The sequence below is a fragment of the Cnephaeus nilssonii genome (genome assembly GCF_951640355.1).
Source record: "Cnephaeus nilssonii genome assembly, chromosome: 21".
Lineage (NCBI taxonomy): Eukaryota > Metazoa > Chordata > Mammalia > Chiroptera > Vespertilionidae > Cnephaeus > Cnephaeus nilssonii.
In genome coordinates, this window is record NC_137092.1 from 20,851,344 (window position 1) to 20,871,461 (window position 20,118).

At 44.6% G+C, this 20,118-nt stretch overlaps 1 protein-coding gene across 1 annotated transcript in view; it reads right to left on the reverse strand.

Moving 5' to 3' along the window:
• ASTN1 (astrotactin 1) overlaps positions 1 to 20,118 on the reverse strand; it is a gene marked incomplete at its 5' end in the record, with an annotated part of 288,747 nt that overhangs the window by 34,951 nt on the left and 233,678 nt on the right. The window contains 2 exons of the mRNA XM_079762051.1: positions 15,836 to 16,024; positions 17,866 to 17,970. Of these exons, the coding sequence (XP_079618177.1) occupies positions 15,836 to 16,024; positions 17,866 to 17,970 (294 nt within the window). The remainder of the gene's footprint in view (positions 1 to 15,835; positions 16,025 to 17,865; positions 17,971 to 20,118) is intronic.

Below are 20,118 nucleotides of genomic sequence, written 5' to 3' on the forward strand. Positions count from 1 at the left end.
AAAGTTAAGCAGGGTTTTGGTAAACCTTTGAGAAGCCTTTAAAATCCCCTGATATGTTACAAATCTCCAAGAAGGAAGGCAATATAGCACACAACGTCGTCCAAAATAATCTAAATACGGAAGTCATTGTTCACAGAGTATCTTGTTGGATTAGTGGGCTGCAGGACCCAGTTGGGAAAATAATCTATTACGATTTTTGAGAACCTATTCTGGGCTGGATGCTCTGCCAGCCCTGACTCTCAGTCCTGACAATTCTCTGCAACAACATCCTGATGATCCCATTTTGCAGATGAGGACACCAAGGCTCAGAGGCTGTAGTCACACTGAGTCTGTAACTCCCAGCTCCACCTCCTCCCTCTGCACCAGGCTTCCTTCCCCATCATAGACCTAGGAGTTCTTCAAAGTCTGACTTCCCAGCTTTCTCTTTCTCAAGAACACCCAATTGCCACATATTGCTTATACTGCTTAGTTTTCAACAATTTCTGAAGCGTTTCCCTGGAAGGCAAGATATCATGCACCACAGCCTGCTGATAGCAGCTTCCAACCTATTGGCTTCACCTGCAGTATGCATGGCTTCTGGTGGTAGCCTTCAGGTTTCAGGTTATTCCTTTCCCTTTGCTCCCCAGAACCTGTCACCTATGAACATGACAACACAGGCAGGAGGGGGCACGATGAGCATCTCCTGATTCTCCACGCAGGTGGGTGTGATGTGGGAGGGGATGGAGGCACGGAGGAGGTCCTGGTGCCTCCCAAGTCCCCAGAATGGACATGTTTCCACACCAGTGTTCACAGCCGCTACCACAACTGTTTAGTGTTAAATTTAGAATAAAAACCCATTAGAAGATAACAAGGAAACATATGTTCAGAGTGGCAAGAATCAGAATGTTTATGGAACATGACCTCTAGCTGCTGTGGGAAGGATGAGTGCATTTTACCACCCTAAGTCCCAGCCCCCACCATTCTGTCTTCACCACATCCCTAGTTCATCTCCATCCAAAGAGCTTTCAATGAAAACTGTGATTTTACTGTGGCAGATGGACTAACTGGTATCTGAAAACCGGAGGTCATTGTTGACCCTTCTCCCCTGCGCTGGGGCAGAGGGATGAGTCGGGTGGGTTGAAGGGGCTTCCACGTGGGCCCCCATCAAGGCAACACATCCTTGTCTGAGATAAGGATGCAGGAGAGAATGTGGGTTGCCCATTCCTCCCTTGTATCTCAACAAGATGTGTCTGCAGCTCACTAAAAAAGTGGGATATTGCCAGGATGGAGACCCCAGAAAGGTGGGTCTGCTGCCTTTAGTTAGCATCCTCTGCTATGTCAGCATCCAGAGATAATTGTACTATAATAGAAAGCAAACATTCTACTGAATATAAGCTGCAATGGAAGAAATAGTAATAAAAATAATCCTATCTAATAAAGAGGGAATATGCAAATTGACCCTCATGCCGTTACAAAGATGGCAGCGCCCATAGCCACAAGATGGCGGCACCCAGTCCCCTCAGCCCCGCCAAAGTCCCCCAGTCCTTTCAGCCCCGCTGGGAAGGTGCCAGGTGCATGGTGCCGCCAGACCCGCCCTCAGCCCCCCAGCCGCCCAGGGCCAGCCTGAGGCGCAGGCAAGCCTTGGATGGCAGCTGCCCAGCCAATGCCAGAAGTACAGGCAAGCCTCGATGTCAGCTGCCCAGCCAATGCCCAAGGCGCAGGTAAGCCTCAGATGTCGGCTGCCCAGCCTCCCAGGGCCTCCTGAGGTTCAGGTAACCAGGGCTGGCCAAGGCTTACGCTGCCGGCAGTGGCAGCAACAGAGGTGTGATGGGGGCGTCGCCTTCCCCAGATTGCCGGGTTGCCTCCCGCCCCTGAGGGCTCCCGGACTGTGAGAGGGGGCAGGCTGGGCTGAGGGATGCCCCCTCCAGTGCATGAATTTTCATGCACCAGGCCTCTAGTAAATTATAAAAGGCAAAAGTTCTGCTACTCAGCAGTCTGTATTTGCCCAGTTTCACATCTGGGCTAATGAGCTTTAACTTCCGGCTGCTCCATAACTGCGGGTGGGGCGGGGCCACTGCAGGATTCATAAGGGTCCCATTTACATCACTCAAGATACTTCTGCAGTAGGCCTTCCTGTAGTGTACCACATCCTCACCCTCCACACCCACCTTCCCCCAGTCTGTTCGGTCCTATTGGCCCCAATTTGTAAATGGCACTTTAGTATCATCATTTGTTCAATCAAGTATCTAGGAATCATCTCAGTTCCTCTTCCCTTGCTCCTCCCTCTCCAGACCCACCCTGTCTTCAAGTTCCTCTGGTCCATAAACAAACTTCGCTCTGTCCTTTCTTCTCCATGTTCAATGCCAGGGTCACTGTTTTAGGTCCCTGACTGGTGTCCCTGAATCCACTCTGGCCTTGATGCTGCTCCAGCCAGTGCAGAGCATGTGACTGGGCTTTTGCCTCAGTGGCTTCCTTGCCAGTATCCTAGCGGGGTCTATGTGGTGTTGCATGGCCAGCCCATCCTTTCCGGGTTCCAACCAGACCATGGCTTCCTGGCTCACTCTGCTCCAACCCAATTAGGCCTCCCCACCTCAGATCTTTGTTCCGGCCATTCCCTCTTCCTGGGATGCCTTTCCTCCAGCTCACCATCCACAATTCAGCGTAAGTGCCACTCAGGCCTTCCTGACACCCTCTCTGAAGTGGCCGGTGCCTCTGCTACCCTCTATCACAGCCCAAAGTTCCTAATATTCTGTTTACTCTTCATTTACTTGTTTATATTGTTTCTGTTTATATTGAGAGCAGGAATCAGGTCCCTTCTACAGCATCACCTGCTGAATGCCTGCACAAAGTAGAAACTCAGTAAACACTCATTGAGTGATGAACAATAAAGACCAATAAAAGAATTTGTTTTAAAAAATGGTGACGGAATTATAAGAGAAGTTTTCTGTGGTTTCAATTTGCTTTTATGTTTACCTGTAGATCATAAGTGACCTCTACCAGCCCAATGATTGCAAGATACATGCTCTATTCAGGTCCCAACATATTCATTATCCTTGAAGAGAAAGATCATGGAAATTTTGAAAGAGTAACACCTTTTCTTTCCCTGCCCCCAACCCTGTGCAAAAATGTACAGACCAGCAAAGCAGGAGGGCTGGCGTCTCCTATTTATCTTTATCCCCACGACTGATCAATAGTCACTACAAACCCTCTGTGAGCAGAATCTATGGCCTCACCTATGGGGATTATGCAGTGGCCACAAAGTCCCTTGTCTACAGCAAAATAGACCAAATAAAAATACACAAAGTCATAAATGCCCCGAATACATCAATGTACATAGAACCAGTTGCCACAGTAACCAACTAGACTTGTAATAAATTGACAGGAGGTGCTGTAGCCATCAGCAGGCAGTGGAGGCACATCTGAGGAGTGACGTTAGAGGCCACCTCTGTGGACTCAACCTGACCAAAGAAAACCTAAAGAAACAGAGATGTCAAGGGGACCCAGGCTGCTGACTTATCAGATTAGGCTGGTTTTCCCCAAGTCACTGGCACTCACATGTCACCTACAAAGCACATATTTTAACTGGCAGATTTACTAGGACACTGAACTGCAGAAATGCTTTTTTTCTTTCTTTCTTTTTTTTAACCTTTCTTTTCTTTATATTTTTTTAATCAGCAAAAGCAAAACTTGTGAAGTTCTTTTTGAACCTGCATGGTTGTAGCAACTGCTCTCAACTAAGGGCTCTGTGGCATTAAACTCTGACCAACTCTGCCCCTTGCCAAACCTACCCAAGCCGATGGGCCGTGTGTGGTTATGACTCAGCCAAGCCATTTATTCCTCGTTAAGTTGGGCTTTAAGGGGAGACCAATGTGACCACTCTCTGGAGGCCTGGTCATGAACTGGGTTTAGGCAGGTACTGTCCCTAATCCTGCCTCGGTGGGCAGTCACTAGACCAAAACAGCCCTTCACAAAGCTCCAAGGCAGTGGTCTGGGCATCCCACGTGTCCCAGGATGGTCCAATCTAGCCGAGCAGCTCCTCCCCCCAGAAATGGTGGTCGTTGCAAGGGGTCCTTCACCTAAGGCCCTCCACAGGTGCCCCTGGCTTCCCCTTCAGGTTCTCAGATTCTTCCTGAGGATAGAATATGCCAAAGTCTGGTCCCTTTATCCAAGGACCAGGTGGAGTGTGTGTTCTGGACCTTGGAACGGCCTCTTTTCACGGATCTCACAGAAACTGACTAGCCAAGTGCAAGGAGAGAAGAGGGAAGATGAAGTTGGAAGAGGAAATAGTTATGCTCTACCTTTAACATCTAAGGTCCCACTGTGGCTAGGAGCCTTCTTTCATTAACCATTGCATTCCTGGCACCTCGCACTGGGCCTGCCCTACAGTGAACACTCAATGCCCATTTCTGAATGATTGCATGAATAACACTACTTTACAAAGCAACTTCCAGACTTCCCTCCAGGTGGCGCTCCTTGAGGTCTCCAAGTCCCAGACTCCTGAGCAGCCATATATTAGCAGGAGAATCACAGTGCCCTTGGGAGTTTTGTTTTTCTTTTTTTTAAAAAAATATATTTTTATTGATTTCAGAGAGGAAGGGAGAGGGAGAGAGAAATAGAAACACCAATGATGAGAGAGAATCATTGATTGGCTGCCTCCTGCACGCCGCCTACTGGGGTTCGAGCCTGCAACCGGGGCATGTGCCCTTGACCAGAATCGAACCCGGGACCCTTCAGTCCGCAGGCTGACACGCAATCCACTGAGCCAAACCGGCCAGGGCACCCCTGGGAGTTTTAAGAGAGAAAAGCTGATCTGATTGGAAAACCATCTTCCTCTTCTCAGTAAAGGAGACAGAACTGATGTATTCTGGGGCCTTTGACTGTTGCAGCATTAATCATTGGCATTTTTGTACTGTAGCAGGCAGTTGGGGCCAGGTTTGAAAATGATGTCAACCACTATCATTTTCTTCAAAATTAATTACTTCCCTGATCCATTTTTTACTGATTTCCTTGACATTAGTTTTTTCTTGTTTTTAATTTTCCCTGCTAAGTTTTTTCTTTCAATAATTAAACCAACTTCCAAAGAGGTCCAGGAGATTCAGGAAGACTGACCAAGGAGGAACAGAAACCAGGAGTGGATAGAAGTGGTTAGTGGCCCACGGATGAGCAGAAAGGGGTTTGCTGATTCGTGGGTTTTATGTCTCCTGTTTCAATTTAAACACAGGTTGCATATTATACCCAACACATATTCCATTCCACCCCCCCCCCCCCCCACAAAAAAAACCCTTCCAATTTGCTCTATAAGAAAAGTGATTATAGGAAGGGTGACAAAAACGACAATTTCTGATTTCTATGACAATAACTGGTAGCTAGAAACTTGGAATAACGATCACAAATTGAACCTCCACAAATGGATTTATTTCAGTTCCTAGTATTTAACCCTAGTCCTGCCTTATGCTTGATACCTTAATTTTCAGTGTAGTATATTTTTCTAATTCCAAGCTCCCAGTCATGACACTACCCACCCACCCACCTCCACACACACAATAATCAACTCTGGAGATGTGGAGGAGGGGCCATGAAAGGGTGGGCTGGTGCCAGGAGGTTGGAGGGGAAGGTGTTTGGTGACATGCTGGCATAGACAACATGCTATCATTTCCCTTGGAAAAAGAGGAGGAAGCGGAAAGAGGATGGCATTCACTCATTTATTCATTTCACCAATGTTTATTGACTGCCTGCTAGATGCTGCACATGGTGTCACACATTGCAAGAGATGGGGCAGGGTAGGAAGTGATGTGACCGCCCCCTCCAGGCCTTTGAGAATACAACAGTGTCCCTCTAAAGCAGATTATTAATGGAAATCAAGAAAAGACAGGAGCCTAACGGAACACAAACACTACTGACATCTCTCAGTTTCTATATGCACTCCTGTTGGAATTGGGCTGTTAGTAGGGCGAGGGTCCCACCCCTGGGGCACAGGAGGAATAAGTCTGTATCTGTATGCAGGCAGTGAACCAGACAGCAGGGGCTCTGAATCACAGTGGAAGGAAAGGCTGATACAGCTGGACACACTCATGAATTTCTTCCCCTTTGAAGAATGCACCTGACGGGTCCTTTGTACTTAAAAGGCGGTAACATCCAGGATGCTTATAAAAAAAAAAAAAAGGCCCCCCAGAGGACCTTTTCCACAGAGAGCACATTTTTATAGCCCCTAACCCCTTCTCCTCACAAAAAAAAAAAAAAAAAATCCTTGACAGGTATATGGGTGGGGGAAGTCATGCTTATTTCCTGGTCTTTTTCCAGCAAAGGGGCTATGACTGGGACTGAAAACAGTGGTCAAAAGTCAAAGTTTAGGATGTTGACTCTGATTTTTTGGATGGTTGACTCCCCTGATCCACTAGACTCGTTAGTGGGTGATGTGTGACTCCTAAAACACACATCAGTGTTCCTGTGAAGAGCGAGTTTAACCAGGGCAAGTGTTACCAATGTCTCTGAATTTCTCTGAAATTCTCATCTGTAGCAATTTTGTTCAAAAATAGTGAACTGAACTACAGATTTCAGTAAAAGAATGCTAATAATAAAGATAACGAGTCAAGCACATTGAACACTTACAGAACACTAGACGTTGTGCTTTATATATAATTAATGTATTCAATCCTTATTTGTAAGCTAAGTCTTCATAGCCCTATTTTGCATACATGGAAACCGAGGCTCAGAGCCCTTACATTAACTTCTCAAGAGCCACAGCTAATAAAACAGTCTGATGCAGATCTGTCTGATTCTAAACCCTTGCTACAAACAATACATTAAACTATTTCATTGCAGTATCAGTTTAGTTAACCTAGCTATTAGCCTTGAGCCAGGCATTATTAAATGTTGCATTCTGTCATCAGAAGTAAAATTATATGAGTATACAGAGTCACAGAGCATTAGGAGTAGAAGGAACTCTAAGCATCATCTAATTCAGTTAGTTATGATACAGATGAGAAGATTATTTTGAAGAGGGTTAAGAAATTTACCCAAGGTCAGGGCTGACTTATGGCTCAACTGAGACCAATAACCCAGGCCTATGGACTCCCCATCCAGTGCTCTTTCCCTCAACATGCTGCCTTGGAGAAGGATGGGAGATAATAGAACATTGCTGTTTAAGACACAAGGCCCTCATCTCAAGTGATGTGAAAAGCCCAAGTGATGTCCAGTTCAGATTTTCACATTTGATGTTAAATCTCCCTTGCATCACCATTTATTTTGTAGTTTTCCCTGCAACAAATGTGTGTGTGTGTGTGTGTGTGTGTGTGTGTGTGTGTGTGTGTGTATAGTGGGTTACAACCTATAACTTAAGATCAAAATAGAATTCCTGGTAGGCAGATGCATTGTACTATTAAGACTGTAGCCATATGTTTGCTTCTCTTGGGTCTGTATCCCCATGGCCAGCCCACGTGAGGACTGATCTACACAATGTATAAAATGATATGGGCTAAACGAATTGGTCCCACCTTAGCTTGCTGAGTCTGAGAAGCAAAACAAGCCAAGTGTAGAGTTTCTTCTCTTCAATTCCATGAGAATCCAGTCCTCTCTCTTCTACAGCCACATCGGTTACCAGCCTGACATTTACCAAGTAACTATGTGCCCTACATTATGCTAGAAGCTATGAGAATTCTAAAGCTTATGAAGCCTTTGTGTTTGCTATTTCCTCTGCCCCCAGACCTTTGCATGGTTGCTCCTTCTTGTCTAACAGGCCTCAGATCAAACTTACCCCTTATCCCACCATGGAGGCCTTCTCTGTACCTACCATCTTTTATATATATGTGTGTGTGTTTTTTCTTGATTTCAGAGAAGAAGGGTAAGGAAAAGAGAGACAGAAACATCAATGATGAAAGAGAATCATTGACTGGCTGCCTCCTGCACACTCCCTACTGGGGATGGAGCCTACAACCTGGGCATGTGCCCTGAAGGGAATAGAACTGTGACCTCCTGTTTCATATGTCAATGCTCAACCACTGAGCCACACTGGCCAGGCTGTGCCTGCCACCTCATTTAGCTCCCCAATCCTCCAGTCAACCTTTATGACATCTAGTTTTAGTCTCTTCATAGTGTCTATCACTATCTAGAATGATTGCTTTCATTTATGTGTTACTTGTCCCTTTCCGTCTCTCTTCACTAAGATATAAAATCCGTAAAAGCAGGAAACTTTTTGGTGCCATTCACCATTATATGCCCAGTTCCTAGACCAATGCTTAGATATAGGTTTTCAATAAACATGTAAACCCACTCTGAGGAAGCAGTCAATCAGTTTGTGAAGGCAAAGCTTATAATCTAGAATACTATATAATTAACTACTAAATTGTATGCTACGGATATTACATCACCATTGTCAGGGTCACAGTTATATGAAAGGAGCTTGGCCTCAGCACCAGCACTAAAACATCAGCCAGATGAAAATATGAAGCGGTATGACAATGAGCAGTTTCTAGAGGGAACAAAGGGGCTTCTTGAGCACTACTTTTAAAAACCTGGAGAGAATAAGAGAATACCCGAGAAAATAAGATGGGATAGTGTTACCTACAGAACAGAGTTTTTTAAAATATCAGCTTATCACCTTTAATCGTGATTGTTGGCACGTTTCCAATTCCTCTCAGTGCCTAAGGGCTTAAGACTGTTCAATTCTGCACACAAGCCTAATGATCAATGCCTTAATCAGGGAAACGTCCTGGTCCATTCAGGCTAGTCCTCTTGCCTGTGACAGTCCCTGGTGGACAGGATACCACGATGTCCCCATGGAGGCCACATGCCATGGGTCCACGGCTGAAGTTCCTGCACTGGAGGGGGGGGGGAGTGGAGGGAAAGGGGAGACAGGGAGGATAACAGGGCCCCTCCCTGATGGTCTTCGATTAAATTACATAGCCTTTCTATTCAGAATGTGGTCCTTGGATTAGCAACTTTGGGGTCATCTGAGAGCATGTTAGAAATGCAGAATCTCAGGCCCCACCCATATTTCCCGAGTCAGAATCTCCATTTGAACATGTTCCCAGGTAATACAGGGCACAGTAAATTCTGAGACGTGCTTCTACTAGTATTTAGGAAAACAAAACTATAACAGATCACAGCAAAACAAAAAAAAAAACAAAACAAAAAAATCACTCAACAATCAAAAATCCGGAAAACTCAAGGTGAAAGGCAATGGGGACCCACTATTAAGTCCAATATGTGGCCCTGGTCCTGGTGGGTTCACCTTAGACCAGTGGCCTGGCTTCAATTAGGTCTTGATCCCACTTTCATTTGGTCTACTACCCTTCCTCCCTTGATCTTTTCATGTGCCATTGGTAGGCAAAACAGCATGCAGCTATTCATAATGTATCTCCTAGGGTGAAGGTGTTGCGAGTTCTGTGACCATATGCAAGTTATTTAAGCGCCCTGAGGCTTGATTCCCTGGTCTTTCTCATGGGGAGGGTGAGACTTCAGTGATAGGTATGTCTGAGGATTAAGTGAGAAAAGCTTTGTAACATTTTCAGCTAAGTGCTTGGCTCAAAGTAAGTGCTCAAAAAAAATGGTAGTGGTTTGGCAATAGTATTGGTAGTCACTTCCTCCCTCAATCTATAGATCCAATTGACTCTGGACTCACTGCATGGAAGCCTGGAGACGTGAGACTAATTAAATCTTCACACATATGTTTAGGAAAGCTCAGTTTCCTTTCAAAGGCTCTGTTTATGATGCCACCAGGCTCATTTGCAGCCTCACCCTCCTCAGGCCTGCCTGCCCGGGACTGCCGGGGAACAGCTGTTTCCCACACACCCCTTCTCCGCGCACCTAGAGGGTATGCACGTAGCAGGCCCACAGCAAACTTTTGTTGAATTAATTAATTAATCATTTAAAGGAAATAGCTATATGCCACAATTGCTTTGCTATTTGAGTGCTAACTTAGTCATCATAAATGTGCATGAAAAGAGCCAAAAGAACCGCTAGAGCTGGTTTGCGCTCTAGGGTCGTAAAACATAAAGCATTACAGAAACTTAAGCTATTACTCTTCACCGGATTTCGATGTTGCATCCTTAACCTAATCAGGTTTTTATGCCATGAACCACAATTATGCAAGTTAGCCTACACACTGCACCAGCATCAGATACACAAGACGTACTCTCTGCTGGCCAGCGCTCACGGACCACACTCAGAAGGCTGGCTGCTGATTCAGCTAGTCTTTGGTTCAGCCACAGCAGAAGTCTGTTCATGATCTGGGGGAGACAGACCAACTGAGTATGTCTTGGGCTCCATTACCCCCAAAATACATGGACAGGTAGTGGAAAACATGGTTTCCTGTGTGGTAGAAATACAACCTGAGGAAGGACTTTGACTCTAATCTGACTTATGACTTCTCAGAGCTAGAGGGTGGACTTCAGGGAAAAACTGTCAGCTTGTATCTGGGAAGAAGAGGAAGCTATTCTTTTTAGCTTTCCCCATGGAATGGAAGCAACTGGCTAAAAACAAAACAAAGCAAAACGAAAGAACAGTGGATTTTGCACTAGAAGGTACAACAGACAAGAAGAGTTTGCTTATTGCCAACTGTCGACCCACGTGACCCCAATGATAGGCACCAAAGGCAGTGGCAAGACCAGGCAACAGCAAAGATCAGATCTGAAGGAACGATGAAAATGATGTTGGCAAAGGAAAGAAAGACCCAAGGAAATCCACTCCGGAATGAAGAAAAAGAAAAGGAAATATACTGTGCTTAGCACGTCAGGTGGAGGATTGAAAGGTAGCCCTTGGAAGTTCTTATCTAAAGAAGTTCAATTTTTTACAGTCACGTCTCTAATCCACAGATCTATAGTTCTTTACTGGTTTCTCTTGAAATGAGAACAAAATAAAGGGTTCATTCCTTCAACAAACAGTGGACGCTAATTATATTTTAGGTACTTTTTCAGAGATGTAGACTCAAAGATTAATGAGAAACAGTCATAGGGTTTTGCACCTCCTCCCAGGTTTCTATCCAAAGTTCAGCTCTCTGTAGGGACAACTGTGCACTTTGTTTTCAGTTAACTTTATAAGTCTTTATTCAAGGTAAAAACAAACCTTTCATAATATATTTTCAATTAAAAGAGTTTTATTGCAAAAGTGGCACATGCCTACTGTGGTAAAAGCAATACAGAAGTTTTTAGAATAAAAAAATATAGTTCCCTGCCCCATATCCCTAATCTTGAAGCAAACAGATAACTGGTTCTTATAAATATTACACAAATAAAATAATTTTGACTTTGTACAGATATTTCTCTCTCTCTCTCTCTCTCTCTCTCTTCTCTCTCTCTCTCTCTCTCTCTCTCTCTCTCTCTCTCTCTCTATATATATATATATATATATATATACACATATATATATGTATATATATCTACACTAATAAAAGAGTAAGATGCAAACTGACCGTACCTTTGTGACGCCCACCAGCCAATGAGGAGTATGCAAATTAACCCAACAAAGAGTGTGGGTTAATTTGCATACGCAGGCGCTGAGCGGCCGGGGGCGGGGCGGGACGCTTGTGTCGTCGCCATGGCGACAACGCAGGTGTTCCGCCCCGCCCCCGGCCGCTCTGGGTCTCTGGGCAGCGTGGGAAGGCAGAAAGGCGGGCTCCAGGCTGGAGAGAAAAGGAGGCTCCAGCTGGAGCAAAGGCGGTGCTGGCAGCCAGGGGAAGGAAGGCCCATTCTTGCACAAATTTTCATGCACTGGGCCTCTAGTGCATGTGGTGTGTGTCCATCAGTCCAGCATGCACCCTCTCCAATCTGGGATCCCTCTCACAATCCAGGACTGCTGGCTCCCAACCACTCTCCTGCCTGCCTGCCTGATTGCCCCTAACCACTTCCCTGCCAGCCTGATCGACACTTAACTGCTCCCCTGCCAGCCTGGTCACCCCTAACTGCCCTCCCCTGCCAGCCTGTTCACCCATAACTATCCTCCCCTACAGGCCGGGTCGCCCCCAACTGCCTTCCCCTGAAGGCCTGGTCACCCCTAACTGTCCTCCCCTGCAGGCCTGGTTGCCCCCAACTGCCCTCCCTTGCCAGCCCGGTCACTCCTAACTTCCCTCCCTTGCCAGCCTGGTCGGCCCTAACTGCCCTCCCCTGCCGCCCGATTGCCCCTAACCACCCTCTCCTGCCAGCTTGGTTGCCCCTAACTGCTCTCCCCTGCTGGCCTGTCGCCCCCAACTTCCCTCCCCTGCAGGCCTGGGTCCCCCGCAACTGTCCTCCCCTGCAGGCCTGGTCGCCCCCAACTGCCCTCCTCTGCTGGCCCGGTCACCCCTAACTGCCCTCCCCTGCTGGCCTGATCACCTACAACTGCCCTCCCCTTCTGGCCATCTTGTGGCGGCAATCTTGTGTCCACATGGGGGCGGCCATCTTGTGTGTTGGAGTGATAGTCAATTTGCATATTACCTCAATATATAGAATATATAGTGTGTATGTGTATATATGTGTGTAAGTGTGTGTGTGTGTGTGTGTGTATAGTGTGTGTGTGTGTATACACTGAGTGGCCAGAATATTATGCTCGCTGAATGCATAATCTGGCCACTCAGTATATGTATATATTAGAGGCCTGGTGCATGAATTCGTGCATGGGTGGGGTCCAGCCAGCCTGGCCAGGGGGAAGGGACATGGGCAGTTGGCCGGCCTGCCTGCTGGTCGAACTCCTGAGGGGACAATTTGCATATTAGCCTTTTATTATATAGGATATACACTGAGTGGCCAGATTATTATGTATACAGAGATCACAATAATCTGGCCACTCAGTGTGTGTGTGTGTGTGTGTGTGTGTGTGTGTGTGTGTATTATATTGTGTGTATTTATATATGTATATAGATATACACACATATACCATATACACATATATACTATATGGGGTGGGCAAAACTAGGTATACAGTGTGAGTATGTGAAACCCAGAGTTTATTTTTGCATTATTATTAATTATTGTATTATTTTCCATATGAACAACTGCAAACCTACTTTTGCCCCATCCTGTAAATATAGTGAGAAAGATGCCTGCTAAAATATTAAATATACAGGGTGTCACAAAAAATGCATATACTCTTTAACAGCTGATAGCTCAATTTTCAAAATGAAATGTATTTTAATGAACACTGCCTTTATAATTATTCAAAGTGTGTGTATACATTTGGGGGGACATCCTATATTTATGAAATTTTTAAAAAAGATAGGGAGGGAGGTGGGAGGGGGAGGGGGAGAGGGAGAAATATGGTAAGTGTTGCCAAGTCTACTATCATGGGAGACAGTTATACAGGAAATGACAAGACAAGGAGATGTGAAGAATGCTGCCAAACGATACATACACAGAGCTGTAAGAGCACAGGTTAAGCAGCAAAGAACTCTGCTCAGAGCATCAAGGAAGGCCTGGTGCAAGTGATGAAATTCAAGCCGGTTCCTGAAGAGCAGGAAGGAAGAGATGGTGGAATGATGGTAGACTAGAGGACAAGGTTAGACAGACAGCACGCACAAAGGCTCAGAAGTATGGGAAAGAATCAATGCCCTTTTCCAAACCAGGGCAACCTTGATCCTGGACCCAGGGCTGGGGCCTGACACTGGGATGGGGTATAACTTAATGGCAAATATCAATTTATAGAGCTGGGGGGGTGGTGGTGGTGAAAAAATGCAAGTAAGGAACAGAAATCATAGCTAGGAAGACTAATTTGCTGATCCTAAGGATCCAAGAAGAGAGAAAAATCCTTCCAGCAATTAGGCAACTGAACAAACACCAGGAAAAGGAGAGAAAGAGAGAGTTCCAAGAGCAGGGCAAAATATTTCCAAATGAGACAGTAGTTGTGGAGACTTTCAAGAGTATATCTATGAACTTAGACTGGGAAGGGAGGGAATTTCAGGCCTTAAACTGTCTGGAAGCAAACTGAAGTGATAGCAAGTAGCCTTGTATTGTCAAGAGTAGAGGATGCTTGGGGTACAGAGGGGTTAGTGAATCAGCAGTAAGAGGAGAGAGGGTGTGGTAGACTGAATAATGATTAGGACTAGAGATGCCCAGGTCCTAATTTCTAGAACCTGTGAATGGGATTTTGTAGATATGCTTAAATTAAGACTCTTGAGATGGATAAATTATCCTGGAATATGTGGGTGGGCTCAATATAATCAAAGGGGCCCTTATAAGAGGAATCAGAAGGTGTCAGAGAGAAGGGCATGTAACTCATAGATTGGAGTGATGTACTTTGAAGATGGAGGAAGGGGCCACAAGCCAAGGAATACGGGTGGCCTCTAGCAGCTGGCAAGGGCAAGGACATCTTGCCACTCTGGAGCCTGCAAAAGGAACCAGCCATACTGATTGACACCTTGAGTTTAACCCACTAAAACTGATTTTGGACCTCTGGCACCCAGAACAGTCAGAGAGTGAATTATGTTGTTTTAGGATCAATAACAAGGGCGTGTATACATCAGAGCTAAAGTCAACAGTTGGACTGTGACAAAGCTGGCTCCTAAGTGGCAAAGTGGATTGAGATCAAAAGTAAAGCACAGTGCTAAGGCCATGGACAAATTTCCCTCCTGGGCTCAGTGTTCAACCTTAAGGACAATGCAATACTGGGGATGGATGCAAGGGGAAAACCCAGAGTTCTGGGAGGGTCAAACTCATCTCCAGCAGTCCAGAGGCTGGCAACCCTTGAACTACTGGCAAACAGAAATAACAGACTTTTGGTTTATCACTAGGCCGTGGCATGGAAACTAGGAAGCTTTTCCAGCTGGTCTTATCTATATTTGCTTTCATTACACTCATTTATTGGCAAATTGGAATCAGAACAATTTTAAGATGCTGAAGTTTGAACCCTGTGGTTGTGTCCTTGAGTTTAGAGGAATCAGGGCTTGGGGTGGGGGTGGGGCCAGGGGGAATACCTGTAGCAACTGAAGTCCAGACCAGACACAAGCCTTTTACTTCTTCTGGAAGAAAGTAGCCAGAGACACTCTCAAGCTTCTGCTACTTCTTAAGCAAGACAAAACAAGACTTTGTGTGGAGCTCAGAGGACCAAGAGCATCTCAGCCATGGGGGACCATTTTCCCTACTGAAGCCTACTCGTCCCTAGTCCCTTGATCATTACATTTCCATTGTGCTAATTTCATTACTAGCCCTTTAGCAGCTCACATATCCACAGCTTGTCCTCCTCAGAATGCCATGACGGTGAGCTCAGAAGACATTCATGAACGGCGATTCTTAACCAGTCCTGGTTGACCAGAATCCACATTAACTAGGCAGCACTCCTCTACCAGAAAGCAAATTCAGAAGGTTTGAAAAACACCAATGTCTTATACTTACTTGGACTGAATAGTAATTTTCTATCAAACAATAGACAAGGAATTATTTGTGAGGCTGGTATCTGGAGCTACATAAACCACATAGCTCACATCAGTAGGAAAACTGGGTGTAAACACAGGGCGGGAGGGCAAGAGAAGGAGTTACTGTTTAGCTGTTGGAAGGGGTTGCCAGTCAGTGAAGGTCGGGACTGTGTGGTGCAGGAAGTAGTGGGGAGACTGTGGTAACCGACTCCTTCTCCTCTACTCCATAAGAACAGCTGTTGCTATGGTAGCAGAAGCATGGCGAGCGGCTGGTAAAACTTTCAAGGATTCTCCCTACAATAACTAACACAGTGACCATACAGTTTGGGCACCATCCTGAATCTAAAGTTTCCCCTGAATACCCGCATGCTGAGATAGAGTTTTAGCAACCAAACCTTGGCATTTTAAGGATGGAAACAGGGCATCAAGGCAATACCCACATTGGTCCTTCACCTACACACTCCTTAAGTCTGGTCCTATTGCACCTAGACAGCTAGGAATTGCTGTAAAACTTGGGGTGTAAAATTTGTTGATGTTCACCTTTGCTGATGTCTTCATATTCCAGCCAGAGTCGCCGCTGGACCTGCTTGTTTGGGTACCAGATAGAGCAAGACTCCTCAAAGCCATAGATAGCTTCCTGGATGTAGTGGTTGCCAAACTGGTCCAACAAGGCCACAAAATCCCCACGGGATGTCGCCCCATCAAGGGAGTGGAGAGCATTGCTGAGGGCTGTGGAGAAACATCACCCAAGAGTAAGAGTGAGAACTCACAATGGGGGCATCTAGGTTCCATTCAGTCCCAACTGTGGATGTCCTATGTAGCCCAGAGTGAGTTGCAGAGCTGGCTGGGATTACAGGTGAATTTCCATTCAACTAAACCAGATCTTTTGTTTCCTAAACAAATTATCTATCTCTTTAAGCCGGTTGGCCATGTTGTTAATTGTACAAATTAAGCAGAACATTGCTAAATCTATCCCCCTGCTTAAGTCAATGGTTGTTTGTTTGTTTTTTTTCTAAAGTATAAGTCGTGACATTAAATCAATTTAGCCAGTTCAAATAATAGCATTTGGGGGGGAAAAAAGAGAAAAAGAATAGCATAGTCTAAAATAGACACTCAAATACCAGCAGAGAACATTTCTCATCGTAAGATGAAGTATCACTTCATGGAACTTCTGTTATATGTGGGAGTGTGCCTATCCTAGACTTGCTCTCCCTGTTTAAGAGAATTATATTTGTCTGAAAAATAACTTGTGGCAAATTTTCTGAATCTGATGCCTGCTGACCCTGGCCAGCTCTCCACAACACTTCTTTCATCTAGCCCTGCACACCTGTGTCCTATTAGTAAAAGGCAGAGCCTGGTCCAGGCATGAGACCCCAAGTCCACATCACTGAGATGCCAGGGGCCGTTCTGATGTGCAGAGACCCTGTGTTGGGTAGGGCCTAGACAGCCAGAGTCTCCTAGAATGAAGAGGGGCTTAGTTCTTTCTTGGTGTTTCCTGCACCAGCAGTCGACTTCAGTAAGATCCCAATCCCAATCCCTTCTTGCCAAGAATTTTTTACAATAAGAAATAAAAAGGTCAGAGTCCTTTCTGTCCTCTGCAGATGTTCTCTACCCTTAATGCACTTCTTTCTGTGTGCACAGAGCCTTATCTTTTGGGAGCATATGTTTCTCTGCTCTTCATAACTGCAGCTAGCCTCTAACCTTTCTCTCTCTCCTGCTGGCCCTAAGCTCTGCCTCCCCATTGCTGACCCCAAGACAACGCTCCCTTGTCTTGTCAGCCTGTGCCAACAATACTATCTGAATCTAGTTAGCCTTCCATCTAACAGAGAAGCCAGATTCTGTAGCATAAACGTCCGGTCTGGTACATTCCTTACGCGCCCTCAGAGGACAGAGTTGAGTAATGTTTTTCTTGTCCATGGATGAAGCAGAATAGAGACATAGACCTATATTAAGGCCGTATTTACAGAAATTTTCTCTTTTGCAAACTGTACAATTTTCTCTTTTGCAAATTGTACAAATTAGAACTGCTCAAATGCTAGGAAAACTTGATTCAAGGCATTTACCACTAAGATTTGAAGAATACTTGTACAAGGCACCTCACTGTTCTGTTTTAGAATAATTTGTCCTAAGTTTCAAATTCACTATTCCTTAACTTACTACATCTAGCTATCTATCATCTGTTTTGTTTATGTGCTGTTTAGGAATTGTAAGCTATTTTCTATTTTCCTTCCCCCAACCTTCTTTCCTGCTTCTTTCCCTTCTTTCCTTCATTGTATAAAACCTCTAAGTTTGCTCCTTGCAATTGGAACAAAGTGATAAAGTAGGTGTTTATCTTCAGTGGTCCCTGCCTTGCCCTTTCCATCTTTTCTGACCCAAGATAAAATTTGCAATGTAATCCATCCTTAGAAAAGGGTCTGCTTCCAGCCATTTGCCCTGAAAGGTGAGTCCGACTGAACTGATTATCTATCTCACTTAGAATGCACCTTCAACAGTGGGCTAAAACGCTGTGCCCTGGGGAAGGAACTCCCACCCCGGAGCAGGTGGGAGGGATAGAATGCTGCTGTGCTCACCCTGAGAGATGGTCGCTTGGTTGAGTTTGATGTGGTACATCACAGACCGGACCTTCCAGTGCTGCAGCACAGGGTAGCCAGACACCTCGCTGAAGTTCACCATCCCTAGGGGCAGAGGAGAACACGGCTCAGTGTGTGTGATGGATTTCCAAATCCCAAACCTACTGGGTTGGGCTGGGAGGGGGTGTGGGGGCAGTAAGTGTGAGAAAATTTGATGGAGAGAATTTCTGGAATCATAGTCACAACAGATATCATTCACTGAACCCTGATTCTGTGCCCAGCATTTTGCTAAAGCCTCTGAACCTATAAAGTCATTTGATTCTTGTACAATAGGTATTATTATTTGCGTTTTATAAATGGGAGACTAAGGCTCAGGGAGGGTGTTTGCATAAGGGCCCTAGGCCACCAGGTGTGTCTGAGACAGGGCTGGGGTTCTTAACCATTCTGCTATAATATTCCCTTAATAAATGTATATCAAATGCTAGGCTTACTGTAACACACCAGGTTTTTACTGCCTTTAATAGCTGCAGTAATTGACTTAGCTTACATACCTGATAACATTGATTTTCCCATCCCATTTAACTGATCTGTGTTTAGTATTTAAGTTTTAATTAGTCTGAAGGTGATCATGCTTATTTCTTCTTTACCAGGAGGGACAGTGTCAGCGCAACTAAGTTAAGGGGCAGGGATGGCCCTCTACTGGGTGCCATTGATGTGCCAGGCAAATAAAGTGGTGATAAACACTTTATTTGCGCTCCTCCTTTTATTGGTGGGACACCTGAGGCTCCAAGAAGCCAAGTTACTCATCCAAGGTCACTCTCAAGAAACCCATCCTTGTAGCCTCTTAGTGATGTTATAATGGGCTGTTCCTTTTTGAGCACCTTGGAATTGCACCCTATTTGAATTCTGGCCATTACTATAAAATACTACAGAAACAAAATAATTAGGCCACAGGTAGTAAAAACAAATAATCACCTTGCTAAGTTTAGAAAACCAATTTTAGCTTAATTTCTATGCCTAATATTTTCTATGTATATATTATAGGAATAAGTACATAGAGAGACATATGCATATTTATATGTGTGTATATATACAAATATAATGGCCATATATAAACTAAATTTAGAAGATAGGAGATAGTGAGTGTGTGTATAAATATAATGGGAATAATACATATGTAGTGAATTATCCTGCCATTTTAACTCATGCTTCTTTCAGGCATAATCAACTAATTTAATACCTAAACTAGATGAAGAGTGGGTGGGATTAATTAGCTGCTTGTCAATGCTGATCAAATTAGGTGAGCAATTGCCAAATTTCCATTTCTGTGTGAATCATATGGGAATAATTATTGGTAAGATAAAAAAGAAAAAAGGTCAGAAGAGGTACTTGGTGAATCAATTGCTTAAATCTAATCTTAAGCCATCAATGATAAGTTACTTAAGACTCAGAGAGGGTTTCAGCATTTTTTCTTTCAAATGTTCTTCTTTTAGGGCATAAAGTTTTGTGACAACAGTCATTCTATGTACTCTGACTTTCAACCTTTATGCTAATTTTCAAATCATATAAATGAAATTCTGCTTTCACAAGTTTAAGACCCAGTCACATACCTCAAAGTCATGTTTTATTGGAACATAAAAGAGGCATGCTTTGGAGGACTGTTCTAGGTAACGTGCACCCTCTAGTTAATTCATTTCATCAGCTTACTGTGATTTTTAAAAGTCTAATAATAAAAAAATATCAAGCCCACTAAATAAAGATTTTTCAGTATATTATAAAATGTTCCCTTTAATTGAATTGTTTCCTAGTGGACAAGAGAGGAGCAGGAAATCAGGAAACGGGTGTTCTAACGCTGGCCATGGGCGAGGGGGTTCTGACTACAAGTCTGGGGCCTGAGTTTCCTCTCTCTGGTCACCTGGCTAGAGGATCTTTGGGTTCCCAGTTGTTTTATCTATAAAGCTAGAGGCTCAGCTGGGATGACCTAGTCCTTCCTTCTCAATTCTGTGATTCCAATCAGGCTTTGTGACTTTGGACTAGGCAACTCGAGTTTTACAATTTTCCTATCTGGAAAGTGGGATCGTGATTCATCTTACCTGCTTTATAGGTAGGCTATCAGAACAAAATTACGTTCCGGGTATAAAAGTACGTTGAGAAAAGATAAACCACTGCATGGAACATGGCTTCCAAAATGTCACCTCTACCTCACCTTACTCATCACCCCTAATTATGTGAACCTGACATTTCTTAATTGAT